At 45.4% G+C, this 23,735-nt stretch overlaps 1 protein-coding gene across 1 annotated transcript in view; it reads right to left on the bottom strand.

Annotated features, from left to right (window-relative positions):
• LOC311228222 (POU domain, class 2, transcription factor 1-like) overlaps window positions 1-23,735 on the bottom strand; it is a gene marked incomplete at both ends in the record, with an annotated part of 67,508 nt that overhangs the window by 7,449 nt on the left and 36,324 nt on the right. The window contains 6 exons of the mRNA XM_084314133.1: window positions 521-821; window positions 2,323-2,419; window positions 3,781-3,966; window positions 6,482-6,639; window positions 11,481-11,622; window positions 20,997-21,170. Coding sequence (XP_084170259.1) covers window positions 521-821; window positions 2,323-2,419; window positions 3,781-3,966; window positions 6,482-6,639; window positions 11,481-11,622; window positions 20,997-21,170 — 1,058 coding nt within the window. The remainder of the gene's footprint in view (window positions 1-520; window positions 822-2,322; window positions 2,420-3,780; window positions 3,967-6,481; window positions 6,640-11,480; window positions 11,623-20,996; window positions 21,171-23,735) is intronic.

Below are 23,735 nucleotides of genomic sequence, written 5' to 3'. Positions count from 1 at the left end.
TGTAACAGAATAATTGTATTATTTTTGATTATTTACGTTTCAACAGCGTCAAAATATTAATTTAAATTATAACTGATTAAAGAATTGTATAAAGATCTTTCCATGTCTGTCATCTAATAATATATTCCATTACCTTTCCTATCGGTATCAAAGTCAAAATGTTGGTATTGTGACAACACTACAACATACAAAAGCAGCTGGACAACCGATATCCTTTGTGTCTAGTAGGCATGGGCCAATGTGTGATTTTGGTGCTATTGCACAGATGTTTGTCCCTTAGTATGCACACACACGCACAGTATAATATGCATGTAATTTTGTTTGTTGTGGCCATTTTTGTTTTTATTTTTGAGGACTGCATACTTTTTTTGCAAACCAAAATACTATACTTAATACTTATAGCACATGCATAAGCCTGGTCTCTTTTGAGAGATAGCATTCTGAAGTTTCTGATACAACAAAGATGGAAAAACAGCGTGGCAGTCGATGAGTTAAGAGGTTAAGACAGAACCCGACTCACCCTGGAGCAAACTGGGACGACATCAGGCCCGGGTTGAGGCCGGCGGCGGCAGCCATGGCGGCGAAGCTGGCGCTGGTGGGTAACTGGGACATCACCTGCATCACCTGCCCGCTGCCCAGGGCGGTGGCCAGGGAGGTGGGGGCCTGCGTGAGCACCGTGTGCTCCTGGGTCCCGGCCCTGCCGCTCTCTGCAGCTGGAGATTGAATGGTGGTGGGCGACGGGCTTAAAGACGGCGAGCTTGTTGCTGCTGTAACCATAGGTGCGGCGGAGATGACCGACGCGGTGTTTGTCACTCCGCCCGCTGGGCCTTGGACAGGATGGGATATGATAGGATTTGTAAATATATTTCGATCAAAAATCCTGTAATGATCTATAATGTGTCTACATGCACACTAGGGGTATCGTGATAATGTAGTCCATATTATTATTATATATCGATACCTGATGACCAGTATCGTGATATTCTGCCCCAGTATCAGATAGATATATACACCTACTGGCTGTTGTTGATTTTCTCCATGTGTTTACTAAATCCTGCAGGAATGTTCATTTCCTATCGATGAGCACAAAATCTAGTCTTTCCATTCGGACGGCATGCAAAACAAAAGAAAGTCATATTTGTTTTACTGTATACAGAGGTATTTTCTATATATACCATGATATTATTTTCTCCAACTCCGACATTATAAAGTTCCAATATATTGCTGTGTCTATAGTTAGAGCTGCCGTGCTGGTGATCGTGGTCGTATGCAAACACGCGTGGCCCGCTTTCTTCACGGCTCGTGTTCAGAAGTCTCCACTCACTGTCTGGACGGCAGGCTGCAGGGATCTCAATTCAATTCAATTCAATTCAAATGGGCTTTATTGACATGGGAAACATACGTTTACATTGCCAAAGCCAAACAAAACAAAATCAAATGGAGAAATCAAAAGAAATCAGTACATTACAGACGGAATTTCTTGTACAGTCTTTAACTTAACTCATTCAGCGCCGTTTTTCAAATCCAAGTGCTGAGCGCCAGAAAAGGAGATCTCTGTCCAGGAGGTTTCTGTAGCAGCCGCCTGCCCTCCGCAGCTCTGTGTTCACACGTTAAAACCCTTTCACTGCCACACGACAGCCGGTTAACCCTTTCACTGCCACACGACAGAAGGTTAACACTTTACTATCACACAACCGACGGCGATGCTCCATCATTATCATCATTAGCTCTGCATCCGCGGGCTAACCTTCTGTATCGTCACAGTGAAAGGGTTAACCGGCTGTCGTGTGGCAGTGAAAGGGTTTTAACGTGTGAACACAGAGCTGCGGAGGGCAGGCGGCTGCTACAGAAACCTCCTGGACAGAGATCTCCTTTTCTGGCGCTCAGCACTTGGATTTGAAAAACGGCGCTGAATGAGTTAAGTTAAAGACTGTACAAGAAATTCCGTCTGTAATGTACTGATTTCTTTTGATTTCTCCATTTGATTTAGTTTTGTTTGGCTTTGGCAATGTAAACGTATGTTTCCCATGTCAATAAAGCCCATTTGAATTGAATTGAATTGAATTGAGATCCCTGCAGCCTGCCGTCCAGTCAGTTCACAAAAGCCCTCATTCGGAGCTCTGCTTCAGGAATAAAGAGGTATGTGGGGGTCTAGGATGTATTTCACCACAATTGTTTGAATTGCTTCACTAATTTGTGCGGCAGCTCTAATTATAGCGTCACAATATATTGAAGAACCGTAACCCTCTTATCGTGATGTGCATCGTCATCACCGCACTGTTGCTGACGCGATGCCCCACTGCACAGACGAGCGGAACACACCTGTGAACGCCAGGCCTGAGAGGCTGGTGCTGGTGAGAGGCATCACTGAGTTCACCGTCAGGGTGGTGGGCGTGGAGAGGCTGGCTGTGCTCGCCACCTGGAGTAGAGATGGGGATGAGGGGGGGGGGGGGGGGGAGGGGGAGGAGGAGGGGAGGAGAGGAGAGGAGGGAGAGGAGAGGAGGGGGGGAGAGGAGGGAGAGAGAGGAGAGGGAGGAGAGGAGGGAGAGGAGGGGGAGAGGAGAGGGGAGAGGGGGGGAGGAGGGGAGAGGAGGGAGAGGAGGGGAGGAGAGAGGAGAGGAGGGGGGGAGAGGAGAGAGAGGGGAGAGGAGAGGAGGGGGGGAGGAGGAGGAGGGGAGGAGAGGAGGGAGAGAGGAGAGGAGGGGGGGAGAGGAGGGGGGAGGAGAGGAGGGAGAGAGGGGAGAGGAGGGGGAGGAGAGGGGAGAGGAGGGGGAGGGAGAGGAGAGGAGGAGGAGAGATGGGGAGGAGGGGGAGATGTGGGAGGAGAGATGGGGAGGAGAGGGGAGAGGAGGGGGGGGAGGAGGGGAGGAGAGGAGGGAGAGGAGGAGAGGAGGGGGGGAGAGGAGGGGGGAGGAGAGGGAGGGAGAGGAGGGGGAAGAGAGAGGAGAGGAGGGGGGAGAGGAGTGGGGAGGAGAGGAGGGAGAGAGGGGAGAGGAGGGGGAGGAGAGGGGAGAGGAGGGGGAGGGAGAGGAGAGGAGGAGGAGAGATGGGGAGGAGGGGGGAGATGTGGGAGGAGAGATGGGGAGGAGAGGGGAGAGGAGGGGGAGGGAGAGGAGAGGAGGAGGCGAGATGGGGAGGAGAGATGGGGAGGAGAGATGGGGAGGAGAGGGAGATGGGGAGGAAAGATGGGAGAGATGGGGAGGAAAGATGGGAGAGATGGGGAGGAGAGATGGGGAGGAGGGTGGAGAGGTGGGGAGGAGGGGGAGAGATGGGGAGGAGGGGGAGAGATGGGGAGGAGGGGAGAGAGATGGGGAGGAGGGGGGAGAGATGGGGAGGAGGGGGAGAGATGGGGAGGAGGGGGGAGAGATGGGGAGGAGGGGGAGAGATGGGGAGGAGGGGGAGAGATGGGGAGGAGGGAGAGATGGGGAGGAGGGGGAGAGATGGGGAGGAGGGGGAGAGTAGATTCTAATATAAGATCATCTAAAAGGAAGTAGAGTTCAGTGTATACAGCGTGGTGTGTCTGTGAGAGAGAGAGGATTCCTATAGCACCTATAGGACACATGTGGGAGAGTGCTTGTGTGTGTGTGTGTGTGTGTGTGTGTGTGTGTGTGTGTGTAGGTGTGTGTGTGTGTGTGTGTGTGTGTGTGTGTGTGTGTGTGTGTGTGTGTGTGTGTGTGTGTGTGTGTGGGTGGGGGGGGGTCCCACCAGGGGGCTACTGGGGGTGAAGAGGGTCTTGATGGGGTGGTGTGTGTGTGTGTGTGTGTGTGGGGGGGGTCCCACCAGGGGGCTACTGGGGGTGAAGAGGGTCTTGATGGGGGTGCCTCCTGCTCCGATGCCACTGCTGGGCGGGTTGATCCTCTTCTCCTTCTGCCGGCGGTTGCAGAACCAGACGCGGATCACCTCCTTCTCCATGTTGAGCTGGTCGGCGATCATAGTGATCTCCTCCGAGGTGGGCTTCTGGTTCTGCTGCAGGTGAACAAGGAGGACGGAGAGCCCAGTCAGGCTGCAGTGTTTCAACAGACTCTGGAGGAGACGGTGTTAAAGCACATCTCTCATAACATTGGCATGGTCTGGAGTTGTCACGATACTTCGACACCGATATCAGCCCAAGTATCACGATAACAGTTCTGAATACCACGGCAAAAGACGAAAATATGAAGGAAGTATATATAATAATAATAATAATAATAATAATAATAATAATAATAATAATAATAATAATAATAATAATAATATTCTATCTATTTTATATAGCACTTTTCCAGGTGCTCAAAAACGCTTTACATGGGTAGAAGAGACAAAACTATGGCAAAACAAAAAAAACAGAACAAAAATAATACATGACAAAATAAAATAAAACAGACAGAATTAGAGGTCAAAAGCAAGATTGAAAAGGTGGGTTTTGAGGGCTGATTTAAAAGATGTCAGGGTGTTTGCATCACGGATATGGCTGGGGAGGGCATTCCAGAGGGAGGGGGCAGCAGCAGCAAAGGCCCTGTCGCCCCAGGTCCGGAGCCTGGTCGTGGGAGGTGTCAGGAGGTTGGCATCAGCAGACCTAAGGCGACGGGTGGGCGTGTGACGGTGGAGGAGGTCGGACAGGTAGGGAGGGGCAAGGTTGTTGAGGGCTTTAAATGTGATGAGAAGTATTTTAAATTGTATGGACTTCAGGGTTCCCTTGTACCGACCAGTAGGGAGAACATGCGCACAACGACCAGGTAGGGGAGGGGGGGAATTGGCATAACGACTAAATTGGGGGGAAAAGCATAGAAAATCAGGTGGAGAAAAAGAGGATTAAAAAAATATATACCGGTAATAATAATATTGGGATGACAGAACATGCACAATTCTTTATACAATACATTTTTATTAATAAAATAATAGAAAATACAGCATCATGCTATTATTCTAAAAGGATAACGACGGTTGGTACATTAGCTCAATCATAGGAAGTGTAGGAGGCAGAGCCATAATGTAAGGGCGCGTTCACACCTACCCTGTTTGGTCCACTTTAAGTGGACCATGGTCCCTTTAGATCAATAGTCCGTTTCGTTTGTACAGGTGTGAACACAAACCGAATTATTTTGAGGACCAAACAACCGAACCATGGTCCTCTTGAAAAGTTGGGACTCGGTTAGTTTCAAAGTGGACCATGGTGCGTTTGCGGTTGGTGTGAACGCGATCGAACTTTATATAGTACCTAATCTAGAGCAAATGAGTGACAGGCGCCTAGTGATGAATTCTGCCTTTGTCTCTATCAACTACATATAAATATTTATATAATTGTTTGCTTGATAGACGAAGGTTGCAACATAATTATGTAATGTCATGTCGTTGGCTGTGAGAGCAGCCCCACTGCACCCAGGCAGCGCAGCCGAGTGAAACCTTGTTGTCACGAAAGGGGCTACTTAATTAATTAATCCAATCCACTTTATTTATAGAGCACATTTAAAAACAACAACGTTTACCAAAGTGCTGTACAAGTCCCACAACATAAGATAAAAAAAAAAAATTTAATTCTTTTTTTTTCGAAGCTTCGAATTAAAATCGAAGCTCGGCCCCGAAGCTTCGATTGCCAAAAAAAGCTTCGAAGGTCAGCCCTAGTGAACACAGACCAAAATCAAACAATGTATCATTTTCACATTTGGTCCACCAGAAAGTCCGGACTATCCGCGGACTTTCAGGTGTGAACACGCCCTGTATTATCCTGTAGTATTCTCCATGGTGTTGTATGGTTAGTTGTACTGTCACTTTAGGTGGTGGGCGTGTTCACAGGGGTTTGGCGGTAATGGGAGTGTTCATATGGAATTTCATTCTCTTTTCACTGGGGTTGACAGTTTTACGGAAAGAGGGGGTGAGATTGGAGCGCAGTTTGTATTCTGTATTTTTGTAGGACAACTAATAAAGAAACTTGAACTTAATTTTGGGTGAAAGGCGAAAGCAATTAGGCTCTCTCCGAATTTTATTTCTTTATCTAAAAACCAAACTATTAAGTCAGATAGCGATTTATTATGAAAGTATACAGTGCAATTTCAATTTCAATAACTCTCCAGCACTTTATACACGATTCAAGCACTATTCAAACCTTGAAAACACCACATTGAAATACAAGCATTTTCAAGGATTTCCAGCACCAGTACGAACCCTGTGACAGGGTTAGAGTCTTTACACTTGGCTACATTTGAAGAAGAAAAAAACACGACATCAAGTCATACATTCTGTAGAGATGGTTTTATGGCGTGATGTCATTGTGGTTAAATATGACTTTGTCGGCCCCGATGTCAAGCCAGCGCTGCCTCTAGGATGAAGTGTCCCTCACCTCCAGAAAGCTCTTCTCTAAGGCCACGCTGCCTCTAGGATGAAGTGTCCCTCACCTCCAGAAAGCTCTTCTCTAAGGCCACGCTGCCTCTAGGATGAAGTGTCCCTCACCTCCAGAAAGCTCTTCTCTAAGGCCATGCTGCCTCTAGGATGAAGTGTCCCTCACCTCCAGAAAGCTCTTCTCTAAGGCCACGCGGATGTTGGTCTCGATGCTGGTCCTCTTCTTGCGCCTGCGGTTGAGCCCCTCCATGCCCAGGCCGGGGGAGCCCAGGGCGCTGGGGCTGGACAGGCCCTGGTCTGACGTCAGGTTCTCTGCACAAACAGCTCGACACATGGGGAGGGGAGAGAGGTAAAGACACGGTCCTGTGCACTGGGGCAGCTCGACACATGGGGAAGAATCATCATCACCATTATTATAGTCAATATTGAGATCACGATTATTTAACACAATTTACTCATCCACTTTGGAAACATTGTGCATTTATTTTACTCAACTCATTCTGAGCCAAAAACTAGATTTCTCGTTTTTCAAATCCAAGCATTGAGCACCAGAAAACGAGATCTCGTTTTTAGATCCTTTTTTTCGATTTTCTTATTCTTTTTTTTTCTATATTTTCTCCCATCCCAATTTCGTATCATCCAATTCAACCCTCCCCTGTCACGAACGCTGTTTCTTGCCTCCCACAAGCCGGCTGCAATGTGGACTAAGTCATACATAGCACAAGTCCCCTCCGGTACTTGAGGTAACAGCAGTCGCATCTTTTCACCTGCGCAGCTCGATCTCTCAGTGTCGAGGAGTAACGCGTGGGAGGCTCACACTGCCCCCGACACTTCCTGATTCTACTGCGCAGGCGCACCAACCGACTTGTAGGAGTCGCTTGTTCACAACATTCGATCCCCACCCTTCAGTTTTCCCTCCCCGTAATACGGCCAATGTGTATTACTGCGGACGACCAGCTAAACTGAAAACAATGTGGAGAGCTGGATTCGAACACGCGAATCCTAGCGTCTCCACACTGGTGGCGAGTGCCTTGCCCACTACACCACCTAGCCGCCCATAATTTTCTTATTCTAAACACTCGCACGGACCTGCCTGTGTCTCCCTGGCACCGCTGCCTACGTTATAATTGCAATGACGATCGAATCTCGACAGGTGGCAGTATCGCCTACCTTTTGAACTGGGACCTCTAAGGTGTCTCTCAGTGCCTCTGGCAGCAGGAATCCCCTCCCCCTCAAAGTGAAGCAGCACACGGCCATCTGTCGTGGATTTGCGAGGATGTAACCTATTGTTTTCCGTATTCTAGCCAGGCCCAATGCACACCGGTAATGGCGATTGCGATGGAACTACTGGGATTATTCATTTTGGAGTACCTTCTGACAAAGGTAAGGTCTATTCTAGGTCTATTTTACCGAACCTAAAACATGCTTTTGTATTGATCGTATTTTACCGAACCTAAAACATGCTTTTGTATTGATCGTATTTTACCGAACCTAAAACATGCCTTTGGTAACGATCGCAGCGTCGTAAAATGACCCCCTCTCTTGATGACTTTGTGAAGAAACATCTATATGGTATATACCTTTGATTTGGAAATAATATAGGTTTCAGGCAAGCAACCCGAACAATTTGCGCATAACACGTCATAACTCACGATCTAGAAAACGGGTCTGGATTATTGTGAAATGGGGCGATGTTTAGCGTGATATAGCGCACAAACGAAGGTATGTAGAAATGAACTACATATCCAAAGGAACAAATATTAAATCAGAGAAATCCGAAAACAGGAAAATTAAAAACCGAGAAATCTGAAAACAGGAAAATTCTTATCCAAAAACAGGAAAAGATAAAAACAGATTTCATATGGCCCTAGTTAAGGTGAGTTAATAAATTCACTCTGAAAATCTGCTCCGCTCTGATAAACTGACTCTTCGGTCAGAGCGTCCAGTGTGCACTCTGAGCCCTCAGAATTTTCGAACAACTTGAGTGCACTTGCTCTGACACTGGTTGTAAATAGTTATGAGTGTTGTATGTGCCTCCCTGTATTGTAAATAGTTCATATGTGTGTTGTCACTAGGGATGGGTACCGAATACGGTACTTTTAAGGGTATCGACCAAATCATGTCGGTACTACAGAGTACCGATTCACGTGAGATCCACATGTGTAAAAAAATATATATATAAATTTTTTTTTTATTACATTGTTTCATTTACCGCGAAACGAAACCTCAAAATTCACGCGCACAATACACGCTTACTTAGGATTTGACTTGATTCAACAACAAAGCAGTCGGGGCAATGGCAAGCCGAAAACGGTTGCAAGTGTGGTTACACTTTACAAAGCTAGATGGAATAGATGCAGACAACGCTTGCTGCAATATTATATATTATATATATATTAACTAGTGCTGTCAGGCGATTAAAAAAATGTATCTCATTAATTACAGGATTTGTAATTACCGGTAATTAATCTAATGAATCGCATTTTAATCGCATAACCATTTTAGGCCTGATATTCTATATTCTATAATCATATTTCAAATGGCATGTGTCCGGATGGCAGAATTCAGTACTGTATCTACAAAACCTTCTGTTTAATCATCTTCCATGTATTCATTTGCTTAGATTTTTCATTTAATTGATATTCTCATTTGGTTCATTACAATTTACTCAAGCATAGTAACAGACACAGTATTTCTTACACTGGGAATACATTCCCTGAGATCCATAGATGTCCCTAGAATCAGATACCAAGAACATGCAAATGGACCATATTAAAAAAATAAAGTCTAAATGTGTATTCTACATTCTTATGGAATGAATGAGATTAAAAAATATTTAAAGATCTTTATTTTTTTTTATTAATTTTGAGTACATTTTCATAACTCTATAATTTGCTGTGTAATTAATTAATCTAATTAACACGATAAACTGACAGCCCTAATATTAACAAATTGTTCTAAATAAATAAGAATGATAATAAATCATTTGAAGTTTGGATATTTATTTTATTTTTACAACCGAGGTAGGTAGATTCTTCTTTTTTACAGAAAAAAGGTACCGTTGGGTAGGGCTGGGCGATATGACGATATTATATAAATATCGGGTACAGTTCATTAACGATACACTTTTTTAACGTATCGTGGATATCGTGATGTTTTGCCCAAGAGGATTGTGTCGCGTCAATCTGGTCCACCCCGTTCAAACTTTTGAACAACGCCGCTCCCACACACACACTACTGCATCAAAGTTAGTTAGTACTTATGATTAACAAAGGCATTCGTTTTGTGGCATCAACATTATATAGTTACACGTTATATAGTTACACATCAGCGTATTTACCCAAACATAGCAACGTCCGATGACGACATAGATAGCAAGCGTTACTGTTCATATCTCAGTCCGTGCCGAGTTGTGCGTGCCCATTCTGCGGTCTGTTAATAAAGTTTTCAATCAGACAGATGTATGGAAAGGCTTTTATTATAACATTTGTTGCAGTAAAATCATTATGCCTCGTTGTCATGCTGCGGTGCGCTAGTAATCACTCGTCGGCTGCGGTGAGCTGTTGTTGTTGTCGTTGAGCTGAGCTCTCGTTAAAATCAAGGAGGGCATTCAGGAAGTAAAAGAAGAATAGCGCTGCTTGCCGATTGGTGCTAAGAACAGCAGGGCGGGTACAAGCGAATGATTGAATGAATGAAAACGTTATTAACGATTGCAGAATGGGTACAATACAGTACAGCTCAATACAACAACAGTGGACTGACTGGAGGATGAAGACCAGAAAAAGACTTTCGGCTTTTTTACATAAGGGTCCTCCATTTTCAATTCATCAAAACATTTAGAGACATACAAATATACAGTAGTTTCATAAAAATGCTAAAATCCTATTGATTGATTTAAAACTTTATTAACATATTGCAGAATGGGTACAGTACAGCTCAATACATACAATTGTTAAGGGGATGCAGACCAGCGAAAGACTTTCGTCTTGTTTACATCAGGGTCCCCCATTTTCAATTCATCATATTTCATATCTAAATCATATAATATCTCATTGCTAAATATATGCAATATATAATCTAATAATCCAATAATCTAAATCTAATATATAATATAAAAATGCTAAATGCATGGGTATTTTATTTTGTCTTTAATGTTAGCTTGCAAACTCAAATACTGTCTTGGTAAGCCTCATAATGAATTGTTTGGGGAAAAAAAGAAAAACATCGTGATGCGTATCGTGTATCGCCGAAAGGTCAGAAAATATCGTGATATCATATTTAGGCCATATCGCCCAGCCCTACCGTTGGGTACCGGTATCGATTCACAGGTACCGGTATCGGTTCAAATGTGACGGTACCCAACCCTAGTTGTCACTACTGTATGTATAATTGTAAATAAGTTAATTTGTGTTGTAAATATTGTTCATATTTATTTACCTAATTTATGTGCAATCATTTCATTTCAGCTCAGTGTAGAGAAATGCACCGATATTAACAATCGCCTTACTGCGGGCGTCTATGACGACACTGTTGACACCACGTATCCGTGACACGCGCGCCCCGCAAGAACACTAGTAGTTTCGGGGGGCCTACCACCGCCCCTGAAAAAAATCCTAGGGGAAACACTGAAGTCCTTTTGATGAGGTCGGTGGGTTCAGAGACTAACCAGTCTCTCTAACAGCACAGGTCAGGTGGGTTCAGGGAATAACCAGTCTCTCTAACAGCACAGGTCAGGTGGGTTCAGGGACTAACCAGTCTCTCTAACAGCACAGGTCAGGTGGGTTCAGGGAATAACCAGTCTCTCTAACAGCACAGGTCAGGTGGGTTCAGGGAATAACCAGTCTCTCTAACAGCACAGGTCAGGTGGGTTCAGGGAATAACCAGTCTCTCTAACAGCACAGGTCAGGTGGGTTCAGGGAATAACCAGTCTCTCTAACAGCACAGGTCAGGTGGGTTCAGGGAATAACCAGTCTCTCTAACAGCACAGGTCAGGTGCGTTCAGGGACTAACCAGTCTCTCTAACAGCACAGGTCGGTGGGTTCAGAGACTAACCAGTCTCTCTAACAGCACAGGTCGGGTGGGTTCAGGGACTAACCAGTCTCTCTAACAGCACAGGTCAGGTGGGTTCAGGGGTCAGGTGGGTTCAGGTGGGTTCAGGGACTAACCTGCATCATTCAGCCACTTCTCCAGCAGCGGCTTCAGTTTGCACATGTTCTTAAAGCTCAGGTTCAAGGCTTCGAAGCGGGAGATGGTGGTCTGACTGAAGTCGTTGCCGTACAGCTTCCCCATGGCCAGGCCCACGTCGCCCTGCAGGGAGAGAGAGGGAGGGAGGGTGTTAGATACAGCTTCCCCACGGCCAGGCCCACGTCGCCCTGCAGGGAGAGAGGGAGGGAGTTAGATACAGCTTCCCCACGGCCAGGCCCACGTCGCCCTGCAGGGAGAGAGAGGGAGGGAGGGTGTTAGATACAGCTTCCCCACGGCCAGGCCCACGTCGCCCTGCAGGGAGAGAGAGGGAGGGTGTTAGATACAGCTTCCCCACGGCCAGGCCCACGTCGCCCTGCAGGGAGAGAGGGAGGGTGTTAGATACAGCTTCCCCACGGCCAGGCCCACGTCGCCCTGCAGGGAGAGAGGGAGGGTGTTAGATACAGCTTCCCCACGGCCAGGCCCACGTCGCCCTGCAGGGAGAGAGAGGGAGGGTGTTAGATACAGCTTCCCCACGGCCAGGCCCACGTCGCCCTTCAGGGAGAGAGAGGGAGGGAGGGAGGGAGTTAGATACAGCTTCCCCACGGCCAGGCCCACGTCGCCCTGCAGGGAGAGAGAGGGAGGGAGGGAGGGTGTTAGATACAGCTTCCCCACGGCCAGGCCCACGTCGCCCTGCAGGGAGAGAGAGGGAGGGTGTTAGATACAGCTTCCCCACGGCCAGGCCCACGTCGCCCTGCAGGGAGAGAGAGGGAGGGAGGGAGGGTGTTAGATACAGCTTCCCCACGGCCAGGCCCACGTCGCCCTGCAGGGAGAGAGAGGGAGGGTGTTAGATACAGCTTCCCCACAGCCAGGCCCACGTCGCCCTGCAGGGAGAGAGAGGGAGGGTGTTAGATACAGCTTCCCCACGGCCAGGCCCACGTCGCCCTGCAGGGAGAGAGAGGGAGGGAGGGAGGGTGTTAGATACAGCTTCCCCACGGCCAGGCCCACGTCGCCCTGCAGGGAGAGAGAGGGAGGGAGGGAGGGTGTTAGATACAGCTTCCCCACGGCCAGGCCCACGTCGCCCTGCAGGGAGAGAGAGGGAGGGTGTTAGATACAGCTTCCCCACGGCCAGGCCCACGTCGCCCTGCAGGGAGAGAGAGGGAGGGTGTTAGATACAGCTTCCCCACGGCCAGGCCCACGTCGCCCTGCAGGGAGAGAGGGAGGGTGTTAGATACAGCTTCCCCACGGCCAGGCCCACGTCGCCCTGCAGGGAGAGAGGGAGGGTGTTAGATACAGCTTCCCCACGGCCAGGCCCACGTCGCCCTGCAGGGAGAGAGAGGGAGGGTGTTAGATACAGCTTCCCCACGGCCAGGCCCACGTCGCCCTGCAGGGAGAGAGGGAGGGAGGGAGGGTGTTAGATTTAGTTGACTTTCAATTAGGGATGCTCGATATTGGCTTTTTTACCGATATATTGTCCAACTCTTAATTTCCGATACCGATATCAACCGATACCGATATATGCGGGGTTCGCCCCCCAAAAAACTGAATAATTTCAGGTAATTAACATTACTTATTACATGGCGTTTTTAACATTCACCGAAATGCTTGATTGTGATTGGTCAATAGCGCTCGGCAGAGGTCCGTTATTACTCGATAACGGACCGCTGCCAGGGGCAACAGAGCAATAATGACCGCTGTTCGCAGCTGGAGCAATCAAGCCCACTGACACACACTGCATAAGTGCAATCAGACACACCTGCCGGCTGCCGGCGATAATAATAACTTTATTTGGGCTGACAAGAGCCACAGAACAACTGCGTCTGTATTTGATCTCGTCTTGTCGATGGTGTAAAATTAATTTAAGTATATTGTTAGTAAGTAAGCCATGTAATAAGCCATGTAATAAGCGAGATAATGTATAGCCTGTACTCGGTCATTGTCGCAAAATAATTGACCGACACGGAGTTTAGAATACCGAGGCGCCTCGCCGTACATTGTACATTAATAATGTACATTATCCCTTATATATCACTTGTCGTGGAATTAACACGACATTATGCATACTTTGACAATAAATAAAATAAGAATGTGTTCTTACTTGCTTGCCTGGGTAAAGAAAGGTTAAATAAATGTAAAGAAATATATATATATTCTTTATTTTTTTTAACAGATACCGATATTTTCCGATTTCACGTTATCGGTATCTGTTAAAAAAATAAAGAATATATATATATTTTTTTACATTTATTTAACCTTTCTTTACCCAGGCAAGCAAGTAAGAACAAATTCTTATTTTATTTATTGTCAAAGTATGCATAATGTCGTGTTGCAGATAGATTAATCTAGATTAAAAAAATTTATCTATGCCCACCTCTAATATATATATATATTAGAGGTGGGCATAGATAATTTTTTTTAATCTAGATTAATCTATCTGCAATCCTGGAGATTGAAATGGCTCAAAAAATAATAATAAATCTGCCGAAGGCATTCAAAATATGTGTGTTCTACCCAAATAATGACCAGAAGTAAGTCCTTACTTTTTCTTTCCTCCTTATGTTTCTCAGGCCAGGTGGCCCATTACACCATGAGCCCATCTCCCGTTTCCAAAATGCATTACAGACTGTTTGAAAAAGCAGTTTTGCTATGATAATTGGTAATGAAATATCAAAATAATGTTCAATAAGATGTACTTGTGTTTAATAAGTTGTTTTATTCAGAAGTTAACACAAATAAATAATATTACCAGTACAGAACAGTATCTAGCACACTCTCAGGAGCAAAACAGAAAGAAGCATTTCAAACTTGAACTATGTGACATGGCTTGACTCAATCAGTCCAATCTCTATTTCTCCTTCTTCCACCAGTCACTCAGGCAGATCAGCTTGTTTTATGTAGCGGTGTCTACTTATAGTGCCTATAATATTTTTCCCGTTGGGTGCCAGACAGGGCCAAACCCTGCCAATGCTAATCAAATTACCTTTTTAGCCTATAGCTCCGGCATAAGACTGTACCACATAAAGGTAGACAAATAATTTAATTAATAGTAGGCCTAGACTACTGAGCAAGATAAATCATAGGTTAGTTTGCTAAAATGTAACAATCAATTACCTTTTCATAAATTTCAAAAACCACTCAAGAGTCATGCTCAATTCAAAATCAAAATGTCCATGTGTTGGATTCAATTCAAATCATAAGCAAACATTTCAATTTCGTTGTATACTGTGCAATGACAATTAAAAGTCTATTCTATTCTATAAAACAAACAATTCATTTTCAGTCCAGCATGTGTGTTAAACTCCCATAAACCAGTCGGGTCACTCAATTCAGTTCAGTCCGTGGGGCAGCGGTGGCCTAACGGTTAGAGAAGCGGGTTTGTGATCGGAAGGTTGCCGGTTCGATCCCCGGGACCGGCAGGAACACCAACCACTAAAGTGCCCTTGAGCAATTGAAAATGAGGGGACCCTGATGTAAACAAGACGAAAGTCTTTCTCTGGTCTGCATCCCCTTAACAATTGTATGTATTGAGCTGTACTGTACCCATTCTGCAATCTGTTAATAAACGTTTCAATCAATCAATCAAGGCACTTAACCCCCAACTGCTCCAGTGGAGTTGCTCAGTGGCCAACGGTGTCAGACTGTGGTTGTACTGGGCAGCTCCCAGATGTGAATGGAACTGTGTGAATGTGAAGCAGGGCGTTCCTGAAAAAGAGCATCTGTGCTCAATGAACCTACCCTGGGTAAATAAAAGTAAAAAAAAAGGAAAACGATATATATATTTTTTTTAGATTAACACTTTGGTTGCCTTGGGTTAAATTAATGATATACCATAGATTGCCAGCGCTATTTGTCTATGGAGAAAGTCCCCTTCTTTGCAGGGCTATAACTTTTTAAATTCTATTGCTACATTGCCATTATTAGGGCCCATTCAAAGTCCTATATGTATTGTTCGTTGTGTAGCAACGTTAAACTTTTTCATTCACATATTCATAGTAAAGTATGGTCTAATGTATAAGTATGTTTTCATCTCTTTCTGCAGCTTTCTCCAGAACGTGATATATAGCCCCAAATGCATTATATTGATGATGAAATACAGTTTGATGGCAATCAGCGCGATATAAAAAATTCCAACTAGACATACTTCTAGAAGTTACTACACGTCATCTGATGTTGACCGGATGGGCGAGGGGGCGTTTATAATTCCGTGGGCAGCGTTATACCAATCATCTAATGTGGGTCAAATGTTGATAATAGCAGTTAGTATCTAAGACGGTAACGTTACACGCTAAAACTCACCCCAGTCTCCGCGCGCCGTTGGGCGATCATCGTCGAGTAGAAATTTTATCATTATGGGATATATTTTTACCCGGTCCATCTCCAGCTTGTATAATGGTATATACGTCCAAATCATGTTGTTTATCGAGTTATTGCCAATCGATCACCGTGTAGCGTGACGAGCCAGAGTCCCATGAACCATAGCGAGCGCCCGGAAGTACTACGGTCGTCATGACAACCTCTATTCAATATCCTGTGTGGCGATTGCGCCGATCGGCCACCAGATGGCGCTCCTGAACCGCCAGAGAGCTCAGTGGGTCCTGCTGGTGGATCCCAGGCCAGCGGAGGGGGAAAATGAATCCGATCGCAGATTTTTGAAATATTGATATAAGGACGCTGTACAGCGTCCCCCGGCAACTTTAGCATGGCCAGCAAAGACGTGAGAAGACGTCTCATGGCAGTCAAAGTGTTAACGGCGTCAATTATATTATCGCGCGATACTAGTCTCGCGTTAACGCAGCACGTTAACGCCGTTAACGGCCCAGCTCTAATATATATAGTATCCATCTCTCTCTCTATTTATATATATATATATATATATATATATATATATATATATATATATATATATATATATAAATAGAGAGAGAGATGGATGGATAGATACAGTAGATAGACAGATATAGATTGATAGGGGGAAATAGAGAGAAGAATTATACAGTATGTTTTGACACACACACAGACACGGCGACAGCGGCTCAGGAGGTAGAGAGGTCATCTGGAAGTCGGAAGGTTCCCGGTGAAGGATTTGGGGTGCTTTTTCAATGCATGTGATGTATAGATTGGGGGGAGATGACCGCAGCTAAAACGGTGAGATCGAAATGTGCATGGAAGCAGGAGACGGTGGTTCAGTAGAGCAGGGTGATTGTTGTGAGGCACACTGCCAGCGAGAGAATGTTTTGAATTCCTTGTAAGAACAAACTGATAGCGAGAGCGAGGGAGAGGGGTTCATCTTAATGAAACAGTAGGAAACTGCATTTTAATGTGTGAAAGGTTATTAGCAGTTGTCATGAGCGTCGCATGACAACCAGGAGAGGGGCGGGGGGCCGTCGTTGCTATGGCGAGGATCTATAAGTCGAACGGTGTTTCCGGGTGTAAGGCAGACTAGAAATCTGGGAGACCAAAGAAACGAATCCCACAGGAGGGAAGGGACCAAGAGACTCTCTCCTCTTATCACAGAGGGGGGGGGGGGGGGGGAGAATGCCACATCATCATTAGCTTCGGCTAACGCGAGGAGGGTTAGGCTAAAGACCAGGCCTGAACACTATTGGACTGAATAACAAAGATCATTAGATAGACTGAACACACCGAAAGATCATTAGAATAGACTCTTCAAGGACAATACAATCTGTTAACATCTGAGCTGAGGTTTCTGTTCATCAAATAAAACCACGCTTTTCCTTGTAAGGTATTTCACGTTGTCGAAGTGTCGGATTCTTACGGAGGTGGAGAATTATTATGGTTAGCGGATTGTACTAACGGGGAGAGATAAGGATCTTATCTGCCAGGATAGGAGACGTCAGGACCATTAAAATGACACAACGCAGAGGAATTGGATGGAGAGCCAAACAGACGAAGACGTAATACTGGCCAGATTGATCAGGATCTAACAGTTGGTGCCGTGACCCGGATTTGCAAGAGATTAAAACAACGGGAACAGTTGGTGCCGATGACAGCCGGATTTGCAAGAGATAAAACAACGGGAACAGTTGGTCGATGATGACAGCCGGATTTGCAAGAGATAAGAACAACGGATAAAGACTTTTTCAATAATGGGGCGACAGTGGACAACAGTCATCGTGTGTGGGAGAATCATGATCGAGCAAGGCCGGCCAGCCCTGGGAGAGAGCGTCGAGTCGAGCAATCATGAGGCGGACCAGCGCTGTAGGAGAAACAGCGCTTAGGAGAAAGATGCGAGTTCACTGTGCACACACGGTTGTTTTGATCTTTTAAGCCAAATAAAAACGAACAGATAGTGCATCTGTAAATAACATGAGCAGAGAGCCATGGTGTTTTGAAAAACCAAGATGGGTTTTATCTACAGGGAATGAAAAACAAACGGGCCGGTGAAGGAAGGCAGTGTTCTAAGGGGTTAATTCCATTTTTGTTGGTCTGTAATATAAGGGTTGTTTTCCTCGCAAGAGGCGGGAACGCGGGACTGTGAGTCGGGAGAATCTACCTACGTTTTTCAGACCTACCGTCATTTGGCATTCAGTCTATTTTTGACCTGTTCAGTACTTGGATGTTAGTAGATCATCTATTGTCATGTGACCTGCAGACATCATTATGACCCGTTTGGCCGACGAGACTCTAAGAAACAGTTGTTTTGTTGTTAGGCCTTGAAAAAGGAGGGCAGCGGCCGTTTGTTTGAGAGAGTAGCCATTAGGAGCGAGACAAGATGGCCTCAAAAAGGAGCCACGAGGAGATAACAACAGATAAAGAACCAGGAAGTGACACGTCAACTAAAACACCATAGAGGAGGAGTAGGTCGCCACCTAGTGGCGGAGGGGGGGGTAGTGCTGGGGAGTTTTCATTACCCATAGGGGAATATTTAGATATAAGTCTGTACTACCATCTAGTGGCGGAGTGGGGGAGTGAGTCAAGTTAGAGAATCTACTGCAGCACAGAGAGTGGATCTATTATAATAATAATAATATTAGATATAGAGTTTAATTATACAATGGATTAAATAAGAATTGCACAGAAAGATGGTGCAGTTATTTGAATGGGTTAATTATGGAATAAAGAGGGAGTTTGAATTCCAGTGGGGCCTTCTCACACCTAATAGATAGGCAGGGTCTTCAGAAGACACGTCACCAGAAGAACTGGCGCGCGCTGGGGGTCAAACTGGGATGAAGAGTTGCGCGGAGTGGGTATCGGAAGCTGCAAGTGTCACGCCGGAAGACAACAAACAGGGAACCGCCCTGTAAGATAGATAATAGGTGTGGAGAAGGTGGTAGACTAATAGCAAAACAAGGGAAGTCGAATGTACAGACGACTGCCGGTGTTGTGTTTCTGCTTTCAGCGGGGGGAGACACCGACAGCGGTGGAGACGACCAGGAGACAGACTGGAGGAGGAGGAAGCCGCAGGGGCCAGGCACCGCAGCCTGGTACACAGATCATCCACGACGAGAGAGAGGAGACGGCGGCGGTGGAGGAGCAGATGTGGAGAGGACAGCCAGAGACACTGAGCAGTAGCAGACCAGGGGAGACATTTTTGCCTAGGGGACCGCGCCCTGGGAGGGGGACCAGCTCAGGAAAGGAGCCGTCACTGAAAGGGGCCCTTGCCCTAGAAGACGGGACCGGCCCAAGATGGGAGGTGTACTGTAAGAGGGAAGGGAGCGCTCTGATTTGGATGTGGGGTACCTAATAGGGGGGCCGAAGGGTTTAGGTGTGTCGTCTGAAAAGTTGCAATCTGTGTTTTTCTCTGTCTCTCTCTCTCTCTCTCTCCTCCATGACCGTTGTTTATCCTTTCTGGTTTGGGTGTGATGCGGGTAATGGAAAACAAAAGGAAAACAGCAGACGGCGGGGCCCTAATTGTTATGAGTCTATTTGTGTGTATAATTAATTGAAAAACCAAGTAGTCTGTTGATTCTGAAGGTTGATTAAGAATCAAAGGGGGGAATGAAGGATTTGGGGTGCTTTTTCAATGCATGTGATGTATAGATTGGGGGGAGATGACCGCAGCTAAAACGGTGAGATCGAAATGTGCATGGAAGCAGGAGACGGTGGTTCAGTAGAGCAGGGTGATTGTTGTGAGGCACACTGCCAGCGAGAGAATGTTTTGAATTCCTTGTAAGAACAAACTGATAGCGAGAGCGAGGGAGAGGGGTTCATCTTAATGAAACAGTAGGAAACTGCATTTTAATGTGTGAAAGGTTATTAGCAGTTGTCATGAGCGTCGCATGACAACCAGGAGAGGGGCGGGGGGCCGTCGTTGCTACGGCGAGGATCTATAAGTCGAACGGTGTTTCCGGGTGTAAGGCAGACTAGAAATCTGGGAGACCAAAGAAACGAATCCCACAGGAGGGAAGGGACCAAGAGACTCTCTCCTCTTATCACAGAGGGGGGGGGGGGGGGAGAATGCCACATCATCATTAGCTTCGGCTAACGCGAGGAGGGTTAGGCTAAAGACCAGGCCTGAACACTATTGGACTGAATAACAAAGATCATTAGATAGACTGAACACACCGAAAGATCATTAGAATAGACTCTTGAAGGACAATACAATCTGTTAACATCTGAGCTGAGGTTTCTGTTCATCAAATAAAACCACGCTTTTCCTTGTAAGGTATTTCACGTTGTCGAAGTGTCGGATTCTTACGGAGGTGGAGAATTATTATGGTTTGCGGATTGTACTAACGGGGAGAGATAAGGATCTTATCTGCCAGGATAGGAGACGTCAGGACCATTAAAATGACACAACGCAGAGGAATTGGATGGAGAGCCAAACAGACGAAGACGTAATACTGGCCAGATTGATCAGGATCTAACACCGGTTAGATTCCCGCTCCTCCCGGGCAGCGTGTCGAAGTGTCCTTGAGCAAGACACTTAACCCCTAACTGCTCCCCATGTGCAGGTTGGCACCTTGCATGGTTGCCTCCGCCATCGGTGTGTGAATGGGTGAATGTGAGGAACAAGAAATTGTAAAGCGCTTTGGATAAAGGCCGCTATATAAATGCACCATTTATCATTTATTGACCATTCACACACACACACACACACTAGGGCTGAGCCCAAACGTTCGAACCTTCGTTCGTTACGTTGGCATTCGAATTCTAAAATCAACATTAGAATAAAAGATTTTTAATAATATTTTTTTTCTTTTTTCTATTCATTCTGTTTAAACCAATGGGGTTTTTCTTCACAGTTGCAGATAAATATTAGGCTACACTAATATCATAGCATTAAAAAAAACTGATTACTTTATATTCATTAAAGAAAGTTGATTTAATTGATTTAGTTGGGCTGGGGCTGGAAAGTAAAAATAAAAACTAATTTAATCAGATTAATCACTTTATTCAAATTGAGGATTTAGTTAGAGGATATTTATTACATTTCTTTTTTTAATTAAAAACGAAGGTTGGAACGTCCGTTCTGAAAAACCCTGACGAAGTTCGAATCCCAAAAACAGGCTTCGGTGACAGCCTTAACACACACACACCTGTGTAAATCCCAGCTTGATGCGCCTCTGTTTGAAGGTCTTGGCGAACTGCTCCAGCTCTTCCAGGTCGCTGGGCTCCTCCAGTGTGGGCGTGTCCAGGCGTTTGGGCGGCGTCTGGCTGAGGGACAGGGGCTGGATGGGGGTGGCTGCTATCGTGCGAGTGGGTGTAGCGGGCTGGAAGGAAACAGGGCAGAGCATGCTACATGTAATCATCTCTGTGCATTGAGGCACATGGGTATGAATGTGGACATTTAACCTGTTTTTCTTAACCTCTCAACACATCCAGTGCCGTTCACGTAGATTTACGTTTCTGTCACGGTATTTCTTTTATTCGTTATTGCCATTCATAATTCAGCAGGGCACCTTGTGCACAGTGTTATTAAATCCTCTTTTTCTCCGCCTGATTTTCTATGCTTTTCCTCCCATCCCAATTTAGTCGTTATGCCAATTCCCCCCCTCGCCTACCTGGTCGTTGTGCGCTTGTACTGGTCGGTACAAGGGAACCCTGAAGTCTACCACATGCTTCCTCCGACACATGTGGAGACAGCCAGTGGCTCTCTTTTCACCTGGCAGCGAGGACTCTCATTGGTGAAGTGTAACGCGTGGGAGGTCACGCTGCCTTCACCACTTCCTGCCTTTCGCTGAGCAGGCGCCCAGACCTGACCTGTAGGCGTCGCTGTCCACAACGCCAGATTACCACCCACGACTTCCCTCCCGCTAACTCAGCCAAACGAGTTAGTATGACGATCGGCCCAAGCCGCAGGCAATGCTGACTCCGGGAGTCGAGACCACGATTGAAGATATCTCTGTTTTATGTGTATGGCTGTTTGCCGTTGGATTGCAGGAGGGGGGGGGGGGCACCGGTCTAAACCACATTGCATGCTTGCACGACGAAGGATAATAATGATGATCTAGCGTTGATTTCAGGAAGATCCGATAATCAGGCGAAAAATTACAACGTGTTTATTGAATTACACAAAAACACTGTTTGTGTATTTTCCCTGGAATTACTCAGAAGCAACCAAACTATATTCATATTCATTCAAAACGGTATAAAACGGAAATGTACGGATGAAAAAATAATCTGTTTTTTGCACGTTGACCAGAAGCAACTCAATGAGACTCAACAGCGTTATTAGACCCATAGCTATACTATAAAATATAGGTTTAGCTCTACAAACTACAACTACGTTTACATGGGTTTAATCAGTGTTTCTCAAAGTGGGGGGCGCGCCCCCCAGGGGGGGCGCAGAGGCATGACAGGGGGGGCATTGAGATTTAAAAAAAAATTGGATTACAGAAAATTATCACTAAAATGCTATCTGTTGCAGCTGCACTGTTCTCCATGAAAATACCATTTCTCAAAATCTGAAAATCATTATTTAATAAAACACAGAAAAGGATCACCAAGTTACTCTGGATAAAAAAAACCTTTACAGACAACATTGAGACAAAGCTTCCTGACACATCTCCATCCAAACTCTTTGAAATCTCATCCGATACCACCTAGAGAGCTAGTTTCAGAGTGTGGTGCTGAGTACCAAGTATCTCATGATGCAGCAGTTAAAGTGTTGATACCATTCAGCACCACATACAGTATCTGTGTGAAGCTGGCTTTTCATCCATGACAGCTCTGAAAACAAAATATAGGGCCAATTTGAAAGGTCACGATATTGGTGTTATTTCAATAAATTTAAACATGGCCCATTTCATGACTATTTTGTTGGGGCGAGGGGGCCCAAAATATTTTGGTCCACCAAAGGGGGGCCTGACAGAAAAAGTTTGAGAAGCACTGGGTTTAATGGACGGCATGGAAGGGGTCAAGTCAAGTCAAGAGTTTTATTTGTCACGGCATACAATGAAATGCGGGTGGTCTTGCCCGCAACGATGTGCAATACAGTAGTAACAACATATAATAGAATCCAATAAAACAACATTGTGCAATAAACAAGTAACATACGGTAGTAGGGCATATCGGTATTTGTACATAGTTATTTACATATTTTATACAATCTCAGGTTATGCTATACTATTTTTTACAATTTTAAAATGTTTAATGGAGTCACTTCCCGGAAGGGGCGTGGCACTCAATGTGTTAAGCCCGGAGCCCTATTTTCTGAAAATCCGCCTAAAATTACATACCTAAGTAAATGGAAGATTGCTCCACTTCTACAAGGTCCATTTGCATGTTCTTGGTATCTAGGGACATCTATGGATCTCACGGAATGTATTCCCAGTGTCAGAAATATTGTGTATGTTACTAGGCTTGAGTAAATTGTGATGAAACAAAAAAGGAGAATATAAATTATGATTTTTCTTTGCATCTTTGACAGTGAATAACACCATGCTAAAAATGACCAGACATGAAAAACTGCCACTGAGCTCGTTCAGTACCTTCTTGAGATCATGTGTACAAAAGAATAGTAGGAACCTGGGCCTCATTACTGACTAATAGGGCTGACCCCTATTAATCGATTAGTCGACTAATCGGTCGAAAGGGGCCGTAGTCGACTGGCCAACCTCTTAGTCGAATATAATAAAAAAAAAATATATATATATATATATATTAATATTTTTATTTTTATTTTATCATTTTTTTCAAAAGAAAAGAGGCATAGAAGCGTGGCTAACGCTAATGGCACGCATACCAGAGGCTAACTGCCTACGAAAACAGGCACAGAGGCACTGAAATGAACACACTAGACTAGACAAATATCAAGATGTATCCATCAGTGGACC

The sequence above is a fragment of the Notolepis coatsorum genome, assembly GCF_963971535.1.
Source record: "Notolepis coatsorum genome assembly, chromosome: 5".
Taxonomy (NCBI): domain Eukaryota; kingdom Metazoa; phylum Chordata; class Actinopteri; order Aulopiformes; family Paralepididae; genus Notolepis; species Notolepis coatsorum.
This window is presented reverse-complemented; position numbering and strand designations above follow the sequence as displayed.